We start from the raw sequence: 15,690 nt of genomic DNA on the forward strand, positions 1-15,690 counted from the left end.
CCCAAGCAAACGGTGAAATTAATTGGACGCAGTTAATGCTTTACAAATGATCCTTCCTAATGGGAAGTTCAGCTGGGTCGGAGCAGCATTCCTGGGATGCTCTCAGCCCTGATCCCGTGCCCGGTTGCCACCGGCTCGGCTGCCAAGGGTTGGGGATGCCGGGATGGGGTGCACACTGCGGACTGGGTTGCGGGGCTGTTCCTGACCGGTTCTGTCTCCCCCCAGCCGAGATTGGGGACTACGACCCAGGGAAGCACCCGGAAGGCTACAGCTCCAAGTTCCAGTTCTTCCCCAAACACTCGGAGAAGCTGGAGAGGAAAATTGCAGAGATCCACAAGTCGGAGCTGAGGTACGGCCGGGGGCCTCGCTGGGCGGGACCATCGGCTGCTGTAGGGATTACCGACGCTCGGCTGGTTTTTATCCCTGCTTGGGATTTTCAGCTGTGCCATGGGATGAGCACTCACTGCTCCGGTCTGTCGGATCCAGCGGTGCTCTGGGCAGCGTTGCCGACAGCAGAAATGCCGAGCGGAGCAGGCTTTGGGAATGCAGGCCATTTGGTGGCGTAGAGGTGTCACAACAAATCACCCTGCAAGAGGAGCTGCCGTGTCCCGCCAAACCTCTGCTCGCTGAAAGGAAAATGTGATTAAGCGGTCAAGGACAAGCCACAGAAAGTGCAGACAAATAAAAAAAATACGCCGTCAATGCGGCAAAATCAGCCCCGATCCCTCCTGCCCCAGGGAGGGCCAAGGGGTTTCTCTTGCTCCTGCCTGTTGACTCAGCCGGCACGGCCCGGGGGGGTCTCTGGTCTTCCCCAGAGGGACGGGGACAGTGACCACCCCCTGTCCATAGGGGGGATGGACCCCCATAGGTCCCCCCTGCCATCTCCCCTCCCGCCTTCACCCTGCTCTGGGGACACGAGAGACCGTCAGCAAAGCCCCGTCCTGCCTGGCACTGGCGGTGCCGCGGGGGCCGTGTCGCACCGGGCAGCCGTGAGCCTGTCCCTGGGGAGGACGGGGCGGGGGTTGAACCTCCCAGAAACCCGGCAAGGCCGTCCCTTCCGTGCTGTGGGCTCCTGCCTTCTGCCCGGCAAACTCCCCGTTCCTCCCCCCGTGAAGAAATGCCTGCATCCCGTATGGGGAATCCAGCCCTACGTTTTGCAGATACTCCTCGGTTTCGGCCCTTCCTGGCGCCGCGGGTTCAGCGGATCCGGGGCTGGCTGGGGCCGCAGGAGAAGGGCTGGGTTTCGGTCTGGGCTCCTGCTGCGGATCCGCGGTGCTGGCGGATGGAACGGGAATATGCCACAACTGATGCCTCTTGCGAACAGAAGCCCTGTAGCCGAGGGCTGACTTTCATCTTCGTGTCTTCCATGGAATACTCTTTTTTTTCCCCCCCCCCGCCTTTTTTCCCTCCTGTAGTGGGCAGACACCAGCTACTTCAGAGCTGAATTTCCTCAGGAAAGCCCAGACTCTGGAGACCTACGGGGTTGACCCGCACCCTTGCAAGGTAAAACGCTTTTCCGAGGGCTGTTCCTTGCGCGGGATTTCTCGCTGCAGCCGGTCCCAAGCTGCAGAGGTACCAGTGACCGGTCCCCAGCGTGGCGTTCGTCACCAGCGGGCCGTGGCGCTGGCAGCGCCGTGCTCCGCGGGATGCGCTGGAGCCAGCAGACCCTCTCCAGCCTGGAAAACCAGCCCCCGGTGGGGGTGTGTGTGCAGGGGGGAGCCGGGAGGGCGAGTACTCAAAATCCTTCCAGAGAGCATTTAGGGAAGCCGTAAGAAAGCGTTTCCACATGCAGACAGCTATAAAAGACAGTGGCCGATCATCTTCTGCTAAAGCGTGTCCTTTGGAGGCAGGAACCGTGTCTGAGGAACCAGCAAGCATTAAACTGCCAGAGAGAGTCTATCGCTCTGCTCTTCCCTGGCCAGTAATCCAGTTTTCTGTTTGAAAAGCTTTTTATTGACTGTAGATGTCATTGCGTTTGGCTCGCTCTGGTCCCTCATAGTCCCATCGCATGCAGATGGATGCGGGATGCAAAGCAGACAGAGAATTTTCACTCGAAGGGCAGTGCCTGCTCTGTGCCCCCCCGGGGCTTTTAATTGAATTATGCCACGTAAATACACAATTGTGGTAAATATATCTGGCCTGGGTGGGGGGGTCTCCCATTTAGCATCCCCAACCCCTGTTGAGCCTCCGCACGCTCCGCTTCCCATCCTCACCCCCAGCATCCCCCACCTTTCCTGGGACACCCGGCTCCCCAGCTCCCCCCTGCCCTGACCCGGGGGGAGCTCTGCTTTCGGCCATTCACCCTTGACGGGTTAAGATGGACTTTTGATCTAATCTGGATTCAAAACCAATTTGTTCTCTGCTCAAATTCAGAAGATCTTATCACAACGCTGGCTCCCCGCGCAGCCCCGGCGGGCGCTGGAGGCGGCCACCCCTGCCCCGTGCCAGCAGAGCAACCGAGAGCCGGCACCCGGGCTGGAAAGCAAACGGCAGAGAAGATGCCTTGTCTCTCGGTTAAGCTGGGGAGGGCACAGCTGGGAGCAGAGGGGAGGGCTGTACTCCTGCGTGGGGCAGATCCTGGGCACGGGGTGTCCCAGGGGCCAGCAGAGCCCCCGAGGAAACGTCGCAGGCACCAAACAGGGATTGCGCTTCTGCAGCCGCCCCCGTAAAATTGCTTCCTTGCTTTTCCTGCCCAGTGCCCCACCAATCCTGAGCCTCACGTGCACCTTCCCATCCGCTCAGCATCCTTCGAAAGCCATCGGAACGTCTGCCAGACAAATAAAAGTCAGGGCGAGTCTAACAATTACTGATCGGCCACAACTGTTTCATAATATTTTTGAAATTCAGCGTGTCTCTGTTTTTTCCGTGCACTTCCATGCATTAACCAGTGCAGTTAATGATTACTTCCCCGGAGTCTAGACGGTATGATTAACTGAAACTGCTGCTGTGCTCCGTACATGACACTAATTATTGGTTTTAAGCTGTCTCGATGCCGCCCAGCCGCGCTGGCTGTGCAGGGCTCTGAGGGAGTCAAGCGTAACAGGTTGTTACCATTTTCTGGTGTAATTGCTAGCAGAAGGGTTGGCGAGGCACTGCCCTCCCTGTTTATTCCTCACCGGTAAGCGGCTGGGAGCGCTGGGGCTGGGAGCCGTACTGCGGTTTCTCCCCATCAGTGCCGCTGGACCGGCTGCTGGTTACTGGGCTGCGGGTTTGCTGGGGGGGGGGGGGGGGGGGGTCACGCTCCACGAGAACCTGCCGGGAGCATCCCGCCGGCGCAGTCGGCACGGTGGGTTCTGCATCGCCCCCGCCTCTGGGGCCGGGGGCCGCTGGTGGTGTGTAACCCTTGCCAGCTTGGCAACATTTTGCTGAGAAATTGCTGTTGTCTTCCAGGACGTGTCGGGGAACGCGGCGTTTTTGGCCTTCACTCCCTTTGGTTTTGTTGTTCTGCAGGGAAACAAGAGAGTGCACTTCATCAAGTGGTGAGTTCCTGCCCCAGCATCGCCCGCGGTGCCCTGCTCGCTTGGAGCCGCGCCGGCCGGCTCGCTTCGGCGAGATGCGCGCAGTGCTGCGGGGCCAGGGCCATGAGTGCCCCGTGTCACCGCGGGGTGCTCGGGGGGTGCTCGGGTGAGCTCCCGCTTTGTTGCCCCCAGACTTCTTACTGCCTGCGTTTGTTGACATGAATCTGCATCCTCCATGTGTTGACCGAGTCCCCCAAAACCGCCCCCCCAGCCCCTCTGAACCCGGCTGCATTGCTCTTCGCTGCATCTCAGGTTTTGGCCGGTGTGTCCCTCAGGGCTGGCATTGCCACCCGGCCGGTGCCCGTGTGACGAGGTCCCGGTGACTCTGGGGTGCCCCGCTGACCGTCAGCTTCACCCCAGGGCGTCCCCCTTTTCCAGCTCCTGGTTTCTGAGCCAGGGCTCCTCTCACGGCCCCGTGGCACCTCCCAGGGATGGCAAACAAGGTCTTGAGGCTGCCCCGCTGCCCCCCGGCAGCACCAGCTCGTGACCTGTGGCTCCCGGCAAGCGCCTCGGCCGGGGCTGTCCCCGCCAGGCAGCCGGGCTGCGCTGGGCTCCACGCCGCCCCTCACCCGCCTGTCCCTGTCCTTTCAGGAACGAGGTGACCAAAATGAAATTCGAAGGGAAGACTTTCTATTTGTACGTAAGTCAGAAGGAGGTGAGTGCTCTCCCTTCCCGTGGCACTTCCCGAGCGCAGCCGTGGCCGTTGCTGCCGCGGGTTCCCCGGTGCACAGGGCAGCTGCAGTGGCGTCGCCCTGTGCCCGCGCTGCAGGGACACGGGCAGGGTGGCGGGGGCCGCGGCTCGGTGGCAGCGCTGGGGTCACCTCCCTGCTCCCGCTGGCACCTCGCTCTGGGCGTTGGAGCCTGCAGACGCCGGGTCAGCCCCTGGTTGTGCCGTGGCGAGAGCTCTGCCCTCAGGGCAGCCCGGGACCGCTGGCAGCGGCTCCCCGTGCCTGCCCGCCACGGCCAAGTGCCGCGTTTGGGATTATCCTGGTGATTTGTTACCGCCATCCCGCTCGGTCAGCCCTGGTTAGTGAAACCAGCCTGAAAACCTCTGGCTGAAATTGGCTCCCGTGCAAGCCACGAGCATGATTTTCAAATAAAAGTATTTCTGGATGTTCAAAAAGGCGGGTAAGGGGGGGCGGTGGGTGGCAGGTCACTGGCGCACACGGCTGCCCGTCCCTCGTGCGAGGTGCCGTGCCAGGGTGTCGGCTGATGCTCCAACGTCTCCCTGTGTCCCGAGGAGCTCCGGCGGAGGATCTGCCCCACGCCAGCGCCGCTCTCCTGCTCTGGCCGCCGTCCGCATTCCCAGCGCGTGCCCGGTGGGCACCGCTCTCTTGTTCCCCTGCCGATTCCTTGTCTTTCTCCTTTAGGAAAAGAAAATTGTTCTTACCTATTTCGCCCCGACGCCAGAAGCCTGCAAGCACCTCTGGAAGTGCGGGATAGAAAACCAGGCTTTCTACAAGTAAGTGCCGGGGCACCCAGGCGTGGGGGCGTGTGTGTGTGTTCTGCATCCCCCCATGGGTCAGTGCTGCCCCACACGGCACCCGCCCGAGGGCTCCATCCAGCACCGGGGGCTCAGGCACTCGCTGTCACCGGCAGCATGGCACCCCCGGCCCGGTGGCCCCAGCAGAGTCACTAGCCACCAAAAGCATCGATACCCCCTGGGCAAACCTTTAATCAGGAGATTAATTGTTTGGAGATTAAGCCTTTAATGCTGAGCAAGTGGAGCACGTCCTGTCGGCAGCAGCAGGCGTGTGGTACCATTTCCCTGCTAACGGCAGCATTCTCGGAGCTGGCCGGCACACGGAGATGCTCCGGAGCTGTGAGTGCGGCGCGTGGCCTGGGCGTGAGGCAGCAGGGACGGATGCCGGCAAAACTGAGGGAATGTTTTCTGACCTAATATTCAGGGGTGGATTTTCAAAATGGCTTCGCAGGGTCTGTTTGTGCTGAATCCAGCACTAAAATCCCCACTGAAGTGGAGCCAGTGCCCGGCGGTGCTTTGGAAAAGCCTGCCTTTTAATGGGGAAGGCTCGCAAACTTTCAGAAATAATCTGTGTCTGAGCTCTTTGGGAAGAAGTTAATTATTCATGGGAAGTATTCAGGGGACCAGGGAGGTGCCGTGCAGCCTGGGCCGCGGCCGCGAGCCGTTGGGGACAGTGGCTGGAGGGAGCGTCCCTGCAGCTGCCCGGCTTCAGGCACCTCCGGGCTGGGGGGTGTCACCGGGCAGCGGGCGGGAGGACAGGGAAGGGTCTGTCCTTCCCCTGGGGCTCGGGGCTGCCTGGCTCGTGGCCACCAAGGCGGCTTTTCTGCCCCGGTGTGGCTAACTGGGCCGTCAGATAGGGCTGGACTGTGCCCGCAAACCGGGGAGGTGCCAGGTGGAGCACTTTGGTTTTAGCATCCTGCTCGTGTTGTTACTTTAAAATAGCCTGCTTTGTGCTTCGTAATGAGTTTTATTTTAATCAGCAAGATGCGAGATAAAGCCTGTGATGTATTCTCTTTGGGAATACTGCAATCAGCAGCTGCAATCAGCAGGTTTCATTTCTCATTATATTAACATGAAATGAAATTGCAATATTGCTTTACAAATCTCTTTATGATTAATCATGTCAGTAAATTACCGCTGGATTGTGCACCCGCTGGAGTGGACCGTGGGCTCGGCCGCGGTGCTGCCAGGCTCCTCCCGGGGCGAGGGACGGGCTCCCGGGGCTGAGGAGGAGTCGGGACTGTCCCTCCCGGCAGTGTCACCCACCGCTGGCCCGACTGGCCCCGGCGAGTGCCAGCCCGCCTGGGATGGGCGATGCCTGCACCCCTGCGACGCAGAGGTCATGGGGAGGGGTTTAGCCCCCGGAGACCCTCGGCCCTGTGCAGCTCCCTCCTGCAGGTGCTCGCTGGTGGCCCCGGGGGACCCGGTGTGAGCTGCAGCCCGAGCCCCCTCCAGCCGCCGGGGAGGCCGTTGGCAGCGGGTCTGTGTGGGAGCGCGGGCTGGGCAACGCTCCCGCTGCCGGCAGGGATGTGCCATGCTGGCGGAGAAGGCGGCGAGGTGATGCCATGACGGTCCCGGTGCTCGGTGCCACCAGGCAGAGGCACCCCCTGCTGCCAGCGGCTTGCTTCATTCCTGGTAGTGTTTCGCATCTCCAGGACTTTGCTCCTGGAATTTCGCCTAATTTGGCCTTGCCGGTGTTTGCCAGCGGCTCTGGGCTCCCTCCCTCTGATGCTGGGGCCCATCTGGTGGGGAGGATGCTGTACCAGCATCAGCAGAGCAGTCGCTCCTCGCCACCGGCGCGGTGCACGGGACGCAAAACCAGGCGAAGGCTTTGCCACGGGGCAGTGCCGGCGGCCGTGCCCTGCTGGGTGCTCAGCGCCAGGCTGGCGGCGCAGGACGCTCACGCAGCTCTTGGTGCTGTTGCAGGTTGGAGAAGTCGAGCCAGGTCCGGACGGTGTCCAGCAGCAACTTGTTCTTCAAGGGAAGCCGGTTCCGATACAGGTAAATAATGACAGTAAGTAGCAGTTACTGGATATATTTTGGGATGCTCCTTTGGATGCGCTTTGGGGAGCAGTTCAGGGCTGCTGTGGTCTGGGGACTTGCTGAGGGTCCTTCTGTCACCAGAGGTTCTCCCACTGCAGCGCGGCCGCCTCAGCGAGGCCGTCACCGCGTTGTCCTCTGTTTCACGGCTGGCATCCCTCCCCTCAGCCCCACAACGGCAGAGCTTTGGAGGGACAGGAGTGGGGGAGAGGAGAGGACGGGGGCGGCTCTGGGGTTTGGTTTCTGAGAACAACAAGGAGAGAAGCGAAGCACTGCAATTCCTGAATTCCAGGGGGGTGTTGCCCCTCCCTGGGCCTGGAGCCAGAGCCTGGACCTGGGACCTCGTATCTCTGCAGGACGAGAGACCCCAGCGCATCCCCGGCCGGGAGGTGCACGATGCCGGCACCCTCCTTGCTGGCATGGGAGGGCTCGGGTGCCCGTGGTGTGTGTCCCCCCAGAGGGGAGGTGACCCCACTGTGTCCAGCATCTCAGGCCAGGAGAAGCAGCAAAACGTGGTGGCAGAGGTGTCAGCCCAGCCTTTCCCCACTCTTCCCGTCACCCTTATTTCCAGCAGATATGTGTCTGCTTTCTCCTGGAGCTGTGGGGAGAACTCCCCTGGCCCGTGTGTGTGGGGAGGGGGCCAGGCTGGGGCACGGTGTGCCGTGGGGGAAACTCACAGCTCGCCGGTGTGATGGTCACACCTCACGGTGCTGTTCTTCACCTGCTGCAGTGGCCGCGTTGCAAAGGAGGTGATGGAGTCCAGCGCCAAGATCAAGAGGGAGCCCCCTGAGATTCACCGGTAAGAGCGCGGCAGCCGTGGGCAGGAGGGCTGCCGTGCCCCCGGGGCTCCGGCACCCTCTGGGGCTCTGACACCGTCCCCGTTCTCGTCCCTAGGGCAGGGCTGGTGCCGAGCCGGAGCTGCCCCTCCATCACCCACGGCCCCCGCCTGAGCAGCGTGCCCCGCACCCGGAGGAGAGCTGTGCACATCTCCATCATGGAAGGTAGGGCATGGAGCCGCTCTCCCTGCACTGCCGGGGCTCGGAGCCGGGTCAGCCCCGGCGCCGGGGACACACACACGCATGTGCGCACACACCCCCACTTACGCAAACATGTGCTCCCACAAACAGCAGACACACACCCCCAGCTGATTTCCGTAGCCCCTGATGCTGATGTGGGGACGCCGGGGTAGGGAAGGTCCCCGACCTGTCCCCAGGGTCTTACGGCCAGGCAGGACGGCACCAGACGTTGCTCTTGCGGCTCGGGGCCGGTTTGGCATCGATAGCTGAGCTGGGGGCAGAGTGGAGGGCTGGTTGTGGGGCGGAAGTTTCCAGTGCAGCAGCAAAGCAGAGGAGAATTTCTCAGCGATGTTCCATTTAGATTAAATTGGAAATCCAGCAAAAGGCTCCAGGTCGCGCTGACAGCTCCGAGCCGGGTGAGCGGGGAGTGAGCCCTGCTTTGAAGGTACCACGGCAGCCGGGTCCCGCACACCCCTCGCTCTGCTCTTCCAAACGTGGCCACGGTGTGAAAGCAAAGCAAACCTGCCTGGCGCGGCGGCCGTGGGCTCCCAGCGAGCAGGGTGTTACTGAGAGCCACGGGGTCTGACCGGGTACAAGCTGGTCTGCAAAAGGACTCATCAGCCACCTGGGAGCCGCTCCTGGCCAGCCGATGGCCACCGCCGATGGCCTGCCAGTCTGCTGGATCGCTGTGCCAGCCTGCGGCGGGAGCTGCAGCCAGGGTGGGATGCACCTGGGAAGGAGGGTTGTCAGAGGGCAAAATGCTGGGACCAGCCCTGGAGCTGCCCCGCGGGGCTGGGGACAAGGCTGGGGGCTGTGGCTGTGCCACTGGTTCTGGCTGTGGCACCCACCGGTGACAGCAGTGTCTGCCCCCTGGTGACGCTGGGGTGACGGAGAGCGGTGTGCGTGGTGGGTGCTGCTGGCATGTGCGGGGGCCATGTGGCGATGAACAGAAGTTTGGGAAACTGGGAGGTGGATGAGGGACCGGGGACGGCCGGGAGCGAGGGGGTGGGCGCACGCTGCGGTGGTGCCCTGCTCCCAGCGGGCTGCGGCACCAGCCCCTGCCCTGCACAGCCAGGCGGGTCCTGCTGCCCGGGGTGTGGGTCTGGGAACCCCGCCTGCCCAAAGGGACGGGTCTCTCGGAGCAGGACAGGGATTTCTTTCCCTCGAGGGAGCCCAGGGCTGTCGTCTGTGCTGATTTTCGGGTGGGGAGCCTGCCTGGCAGCTGCGGCAGCCCCGCAGACAGGGTCACCTCTGGGGCCCTGGTCAATGTGAGCACCCTCTCCCCCGCCTCCCACGCGTGCTCTTGAGAAGCGGCGAGAGCATTAAATAGCCTCCCACAATAAATTACTGGAGCTGGCGCAGGCTCCCGGCACCACCCCTGTCCCGGCAGCTCTTGCCCTGCCGGCAGCTGCTTTTCTTCGCTCTCACTTCAGCTGAGTCCTGTGGAAATGTGGGAGCCCAAAATAGCCCTGACCCGGGGGCCAGCGGCACCAGCCCTGCTTGCGTCAGCCGCGCCGGCGGGCGAGCAGCCGTCCCCGCTCCCCACCGCAGTCCCCGCGGGCACCCCGTGCCACGGGCCAGGCCAGCCGCTGCCCGTGCTGCCATGGTGAAGTGCCTGATAAAGATTAAAACCAAAGTCAGCGTCCACCTGCGGCTCATCAACCACTGCTGCCGGGAGGTGAGGGTCCGGGTGCTGGCCCTTGGGCCGCGGCTGCTGGCCCGGGCTCTGGGGGCTTTGCCGCTCCTCCCGGCTCTCCCCGGCCTCGGCCACGATGCTCCGCATGGCCCCGCGGACACCCTCGTGCCAGGTAACGCTGCGCCAAGGGGCTGTGCGGGGTCTGGGCTCTTCTTCGGCAGGAGTGTGCTCCTGGGGGGATGCGGGAATGTGGGATGGACGCGTGCCATGGGGAGCGGGCTGGGGGCTCCGCTGCTGGCCGGACCCGGGGTTGTTATTACCACGAAGCAGCTCTTGTTTTGGGGCTGGACCCAGCTTTCCCCAGATTCTCTAGCTTTTTATGGCAGTCCCATGGAGCAAGCAGGTGGCAGGGAGGTTTGGGTCTGGGGGGGGCACCGGCACTGCTCTCATGGCAGTGATGAGCAGGGGGACCCCCATCAGCTGCCCTCCCCGGGGAGCGGGGCTGCTGCCCGCCCTGGAGGGTGCCTGCCCCATCGGGGACATTCACGTGAGTCTTGTGCCCCGGCAGCAGACATAGCTGTCGGGGTGAGAACACGTTTATTCCTCTGCGGCGCTTATCGCCTGAGCTGCCCCTGGCGCTCGGTGCCCGCAGCGGCACTCGCGTTAAGCCCAGCTGATCCGGAGGAATCCGGGGAGTATTTACAAGGAAGAGGTTACAAAGTCCAGGGGAACGCAGGCAGGACAGGCCCCGGGCTCTTCGCAATGCGTGGGGCCAGGGCAGCCAGTGCCACCGTGCCATGGTGCTTTGGTGCCCTCCCCACCTGGGGAAGTGCCCAGCCCCGTCCCCCTGGCAGCCGGGTGGCACTGGGGACCTGCTGGTCCCGGCCACCACCACCTCCAGACACCCTCCCTGGCACACTGGAGGCTGCAATGGCAGAACCACCTCCTCCCCCCAGCCCCCCGCCATTGCCTGCCCCTTTTGCTGTGAAAACTGCAAGGAACAAGTCCCACATTTGTGGGGTTTCTTGGAATTTGGCACCTGGGGGGGCAGTCGGTGGGGAGGGGAGCTCCCCCGGCCCTGCCGGACGTGCTCAGCCGTGGCAGAGCCTGGCTGTAACTCCAGCCCAGCGGGGCGGGCTGGCACACGGCTCCTCGTGCGGATTTTGTTGCTCTGGGCGCCTCAGTGGGTGTAAAACGGTTTTTTTGTGGTGGTGAATCAGTAGAAATCGGAGCTGTTTGTTAGTGCCGCAGTCTGACTCGCAGTCCCTGAGCGTCCCGCTCTGCTGGGCCGGGCAGGCGCAGCCCTCGCTCTCCACACGCCCCAGCCCGGTGGCGTCTCTCCGTTCCCTGCGCAGGGCGGGCGGGTGAGGCCTGTCCCAGGCTCCCACGGCGGGGTCGGCCATGCTGCCCACCTGGGCTGCGGCTCGGTCGGGACCCCACTGCGCCTCTTTGGGGTGCAGGGGTGCGGTGGGAGGTCTGTGCGGGCCAGGAGGTACATCCCTAAGGATAACCACCTAAGGATTGCCCCGTGGGCTGCAGAGGCTCAGCCATCTCCAGTGGTGCCGCAGGGCGAGCTCGTCCCTGGTCCCCAGCTCAGGGCTGGCGGGGACCCGCCGTCTGCCCCAGTGCAGACCCCTCAGGGTGCCTTCCTGCCCCCCATCCCATCCCTGCACCCCCCACCGCTGCCATGGCCGCGCTTCCCGGCTCATCCCTGCCCACAGCGCAGCGGCGTGGGCAGCCGGCCCATGGTGGCTCCCGCACAGGGCTTGGCACCGCGACGGCAGAGGGGCCTCAAGCACCGCGGGCAGCTGCCGGGGGGCTGTCACCTCCCAGCGGACGCGTTTGTGATCGATTGGGGACAAGCCCGGGCCCCTGCCTGCAGCCCGCCTGCGGTCCAGAGTGACAGCCAGCGGCTGGCGGTGACGGGTCAGGCGGGTGTTTGAGCGTCACTGACTGCAGTCACGAGCTGTGGGCTCCGGCCGGGCACCAGGCTATGGCTGCCGGCCCACGCGTCCAAAATCAACAAAAGGCAGCTGGTGGCTGCCGTGCCCTGTCCCCGCGGGGAACACCGGGCCGAGGGCAGCGCTGGGCGAGGGGGGGTTTCCTGCAATGGGAGGGACACCCCCCCCCTCCACACCACCGAGTGTCCCCCCTCTCTCCCCTGCTGTCCCCAGGCCTGGAGTCTCTGCGTGACAGCGCCCACTCCACCCCGGTGCGCTCGGCCTCCCACGGCGACGCCTTCGCGGCCCCCGGCCGGAGCGGCCGCGCCGAGAGCAGCGAGCGGGTGGCCGTCATCGCCGACGAGAACTACAGCCCGGCGGACAGCGTGCTGCCCACGCCGGTGGCCGAGCACAGCCTGGAGCTGATGCTGCTCTCGCGGCAGGCGAACGGGGCCCCGTGCAGCATCGAGGAGGAGAAGGAGTCGGAGGCCGGCACGCCGGCGGCGGCCGAGGCGGAGGAGGCGGGCGGCGAGCTGCGGGCCCTGTGCCCGGGCGCCGGCGGCCTGGGGGCGGCGCAGGCCGAACAGGTGAATAAGTTTGTTTTAAGTGTCCTCCGTTTGCTCCTTGTGACAGTTGGACTCCTCTTTGTTTTGCTCCTCCTCCTGATCGTCCTTACCGAGTCCGACCTTGACACTGCCTTTTTCCGTGATATCCGCCAGACCCCCGAGTTCGAGCAGTTCCATTACCAATACTTTTGTCCCCTCAGGCGATGGTTTGCCTGCAAAGTCCGCGCCGTGGTAAGCCTGCTCATTGACACCTGAAGGCAGGAGTCGCCCGTAACTAGCCGGGGGCCTGGGGAGAGACCCGCCGCCGTCCTTCGGCACACTCACTAATCCTCCCTTCCCGACCCGCGGCGCGGCCCCGGAGGCGGCTTTCCGGGAGGAAGAGGGGGGGTGGGCGCAGCCCCCGGGGCCTCCTCCTCCCCGCGCCCAGCCGCGCTGCTGCTCCCACCCCTGGAGCCCGCACAACACCCTACCGCCCCGACTCACAGACGCGCGTACGACTGCGGAAGCACCGAGCAAAGAGAGGAATTTATTTCACTCTTGCCACCCATCATCGTGCGAGCATCAGCCGGGAGGCTCGCGATGCTGCGTTACGCAGGAGCTTTAGCAATGGTGCTACTGAGTATTGAGTTAAACACTCGTGTGCTGGTACGTTATTAAATCCGGCACGGCGCACGCCACCACCGCCACCTCCCAAGTACTGCTTTGCAGAATCCCCTCCCTGCTACCCGGAGCCTCCTACGTGGCGATGCGCGGCGTGATGCTGTCAGGGGACGCCCAGCGTCGCCCGGTCCCAGGCGCGCGACCGGCCCCCGCGGCACAGCATCGCCCAGCGACGGGCAGCCCTCGCCCCGCGCGGCGCACACGGCCTCTCCTCACGGCTGCTGAGCCTTGAAGCGCCGGTGCTCCCCAGGGCAGGGAGAGCTCGCCCGGCACCCCTGGCCAAGCCCGGGCGCGTCGCCAGTAGGGACGGTGTCGGATTTATTAGGAAGACCTTTAGCCTCCGAAAGTCGTACCTGTTTTGTACAAAAAAAAAAAAAAAAAAAAAAAAAAAAAAAACAAAAAAAAAACCACAACACCAAAACAAACAAAAAAAAAGAACAACAAAAAAAAGAGACTGTTTCAAGGTCTATTTTAACAACGAAATGCTATTTTGTTATCGAATCTAATCAAGTCTTTTTTTACGTTCCGGATGGGGTGACAGAGGTGCGCTGTACCGAGCGGTTCATGTTGAGCAAATGGTTTAGGAGTAAACGCTTTTGTAGCCCGGAAGCCTGACACCAGATTAACCCGTTGCTAGTTTTGGAATAGAGAAAGGAGCTATAATTTTGTGACTTTTCTGACGATAAAAAGGACAGAACTACAAGAGTGGAGGTGACACTGAACAAGCCAGTGGACGACCATTAGACCTGTCTGTTCTTAAGCAAAAATCAATAAAAAACCAACTCATCACACTTGTGACATAACCACCAGGACCTTCAGTGACCTGGGAAGCAGAAGTCTATGTACACAGGGAGCAATAAAAGCCAGTTCTGTTAAGTTTTGGTTGAGAAGTTGGACAAACTTAACAAAAAAAAGGTGAAAACAGGTGAGCAAGTTTTATTTCATCTCAGGGAGAGATTTTACGCAAGCTGGGGCCATAACTGCAGTTTTAAAAAGCCTGATTTCCGTGTTCTTGTCTCTGAGCATCCCCCATCCATCACCCCACGCCGAGGCCGGCTCCTGCCCGCTCCAGAGCCGCTCAGCCGGCGCCCGGCGAAGGAGCCCCACGGTGACGGTGGGCGATCCAACCCCACGACAAGTTGGCCAGACTTGGCTCATTTGTCCCTGCAATAAAGAGAGAGCTCGTTAACCACTGTTGGTCGGGGTTGGGGCGGGGGGGATGAAGGCCCGAGCCGCTGTGTCTCACCACTGAGGATGCATCCGTGGCCCCCGCTCCCAGCAGAAGGGCCGAGGAGGGTTTGGCGTGGAGCCCCCCCAGCTCTTGGGCAGGCAGGAGACGCTACGGGCGCTGCCAGGAGGCAGAGGATGGATTTATTTTAATTTTTTTTTACACAATATCCTGTTTTATGCAACATAGCAAAATTAACTTTTAGTGTAGTGTTCCTACCTCAGTCCGTAGTTCATGGTGTTTCTATGCAGTGCGTGGTAGTCCCAAACCTGATGTTTCTCGCCCCGGGTTAAAGATGCAGCGTGTTCCCCCCCCCACTGCTGATGTACCGGTGATGTCCCGACAGCACAGCCCTCGCCAGCGCGGTGCCCGGCCCCGCGCCCCGGCACGAGCCGTCCTCCTTCCAGCCCCAGCGCAGCCTCTCGGTCCTGCCCTTGGAAACCCTCCACAGCGGCTTACTCTAGACTAGCCATTAATGCCAGCCCTAGTTTACCTCGGCAGTTTTCACCCAGCGTTTTACTGCAAAACCACGAGAACTGGTGATTTTTCGTTGTCTGTTTTTTCCTGTACGTTCCATATTACGTCTTGTGTTTCACCACCTGTTAGTTTTACCTGTCTTTATATTAAAATGTTGTTTCCATAGATTCTTATATCAGAAAAAAAAAAAAAAAAAATAATCTCGTAATAGCATACTGCATCTTTAAGCAGTAGATGGTAAAATACCTGAAAATGTGAATTTCTTAGTTTTCATAAAAAAAGAATCTAGAAATTAACCTTTCATGTGCCAAATACTGTAAGTTACATTTTTTTCCTTCAAAAATGTACCTTTTCTACATATTCAATATCTTAGTTAGCATAAAATCATTGGTGCCATGAAAAGTATTTTTAAATTTAAATAAATATTTAAATATCATGAACACCAGCGTTGGTGTGGGATTTGTTCAGTATTTATGGTGTCAGTACCGGTTTGTCACCGGCGTTTAAAAACTCGGCTCAAAACCCGGCAGGAATTTGGCCCTTTAGCAGCCGGCTCACCCCAGCTCCGCGTCACCTCCCGTCCCGAGCGCGGCGGGGAGCGACCCGGGGCTGCGCGGTGCCTTACGGACATGCATCGCTGCGGGGGGGGCACGGACACGGCCCAGCACCGGGTGAACCAGACACAGACACCCCCGTCTGCCCCTGAGCCCGGCTCCGCTCAGCTGTTCCCCACCGATACAATCCCCTCTCGTTGCTCAGCTGAGCCAAAACCGCCAGCAGCGGCCAGGGAGCGGCCCCCAGCCCCGGCTCGGGACTGAAGGGGGTTCCTGTTGGGGGCAGAGGGGGGGTCCTGCCATAGTGGGACACCCATCCCGCCGTCAGGTGTCGGAAACACCACGGGTGGACGTGGATGTACTCGGCCAACCTGCCGCCCCAGGGCAAATGCAACCCCCCCCCCCCCCCCCATCTGCAGTGGGGCAGCGGCTCGGTCGCACCATGCCCGTGTGGTGGCGGGTCCCCCCAGGACCCCCCCCACCAGCACCGTGGCACCGCGCACAGGCTCATCAAAGCACCAGCCTCTCGCCACTGTCAGGTTTAGCAGCGTGTCTGCTGTCACTGACCCAGG

The 15,690-nt window shown here is 61.8% G+C and overlaps 1 protein-coding gene across 2 annotated transcripts in view; it reads left to right on the plus strand.

The window, feature by feature from the left end:
- The window catches only part of FRMD5 (FERM domain containing 5), a 102,135-nt gene extending 87,131 nt beyond the window's left edge, over nt 1–15,004 (plus strand). The window contains exons 6-15 of one of the 2 annotated variants that reach the window (XM_063346536.1): nt 226–349; nt 1,416–1,503; nt 3,391–3,479; nt 4,110–4,173; nt 4,889–4,980; nt 6,928–7,002; nt 7,772–7,840; nt 7,936–8,042; nt 11,868–12,220; nt 12,400–15,004. In XM_063346536.1, coding sequence (XP_063202606.1) covers nt 226–349; nt 1,416–1,503; nt 3,391–3,479; nt 4,110–4,173; nt 4,889–4,980; nt 6,928–7,002; nt 7,772–7,840; nt 7,936–8,042; nt 11,868–12,220; nt 12,400–12,447 — 1,109 coding nt within the window. In that variant the 3' untranslated portion in view covers nt 12,448–15,004. Of the gene's footprint in view, nt 1–225; nt 350–1,415; nt 1,504–3,390; nt 3,480–4,109; nt 4,174–4,888; nt 4,981–6,927; nt 7,003–7,771; nt 7,841–7,935; nt 8,043–11,867 lie in introns of both variants that reach the window. The other variant, XM_063346537.1, reaches the window with a different exon arrangement.
- Nucleotides 15,005–15,690: the final 686 nt, after the last annotated feature.

This window comes from Chroicocephalus ridibundus, chromosome 9 (genome assembly GCF_963924245.1).
Source record: "Chroicocephalus ridibundus chromosome 9, bChrRid1.1, whole genome shotgun sequence".
Lineage (NCBI taxonomy): Eukaryota > Metazoa > Chordata > Aves > Charadriiformes > Laridae > Chroicocephalus > Chroicocephalus ridibundus.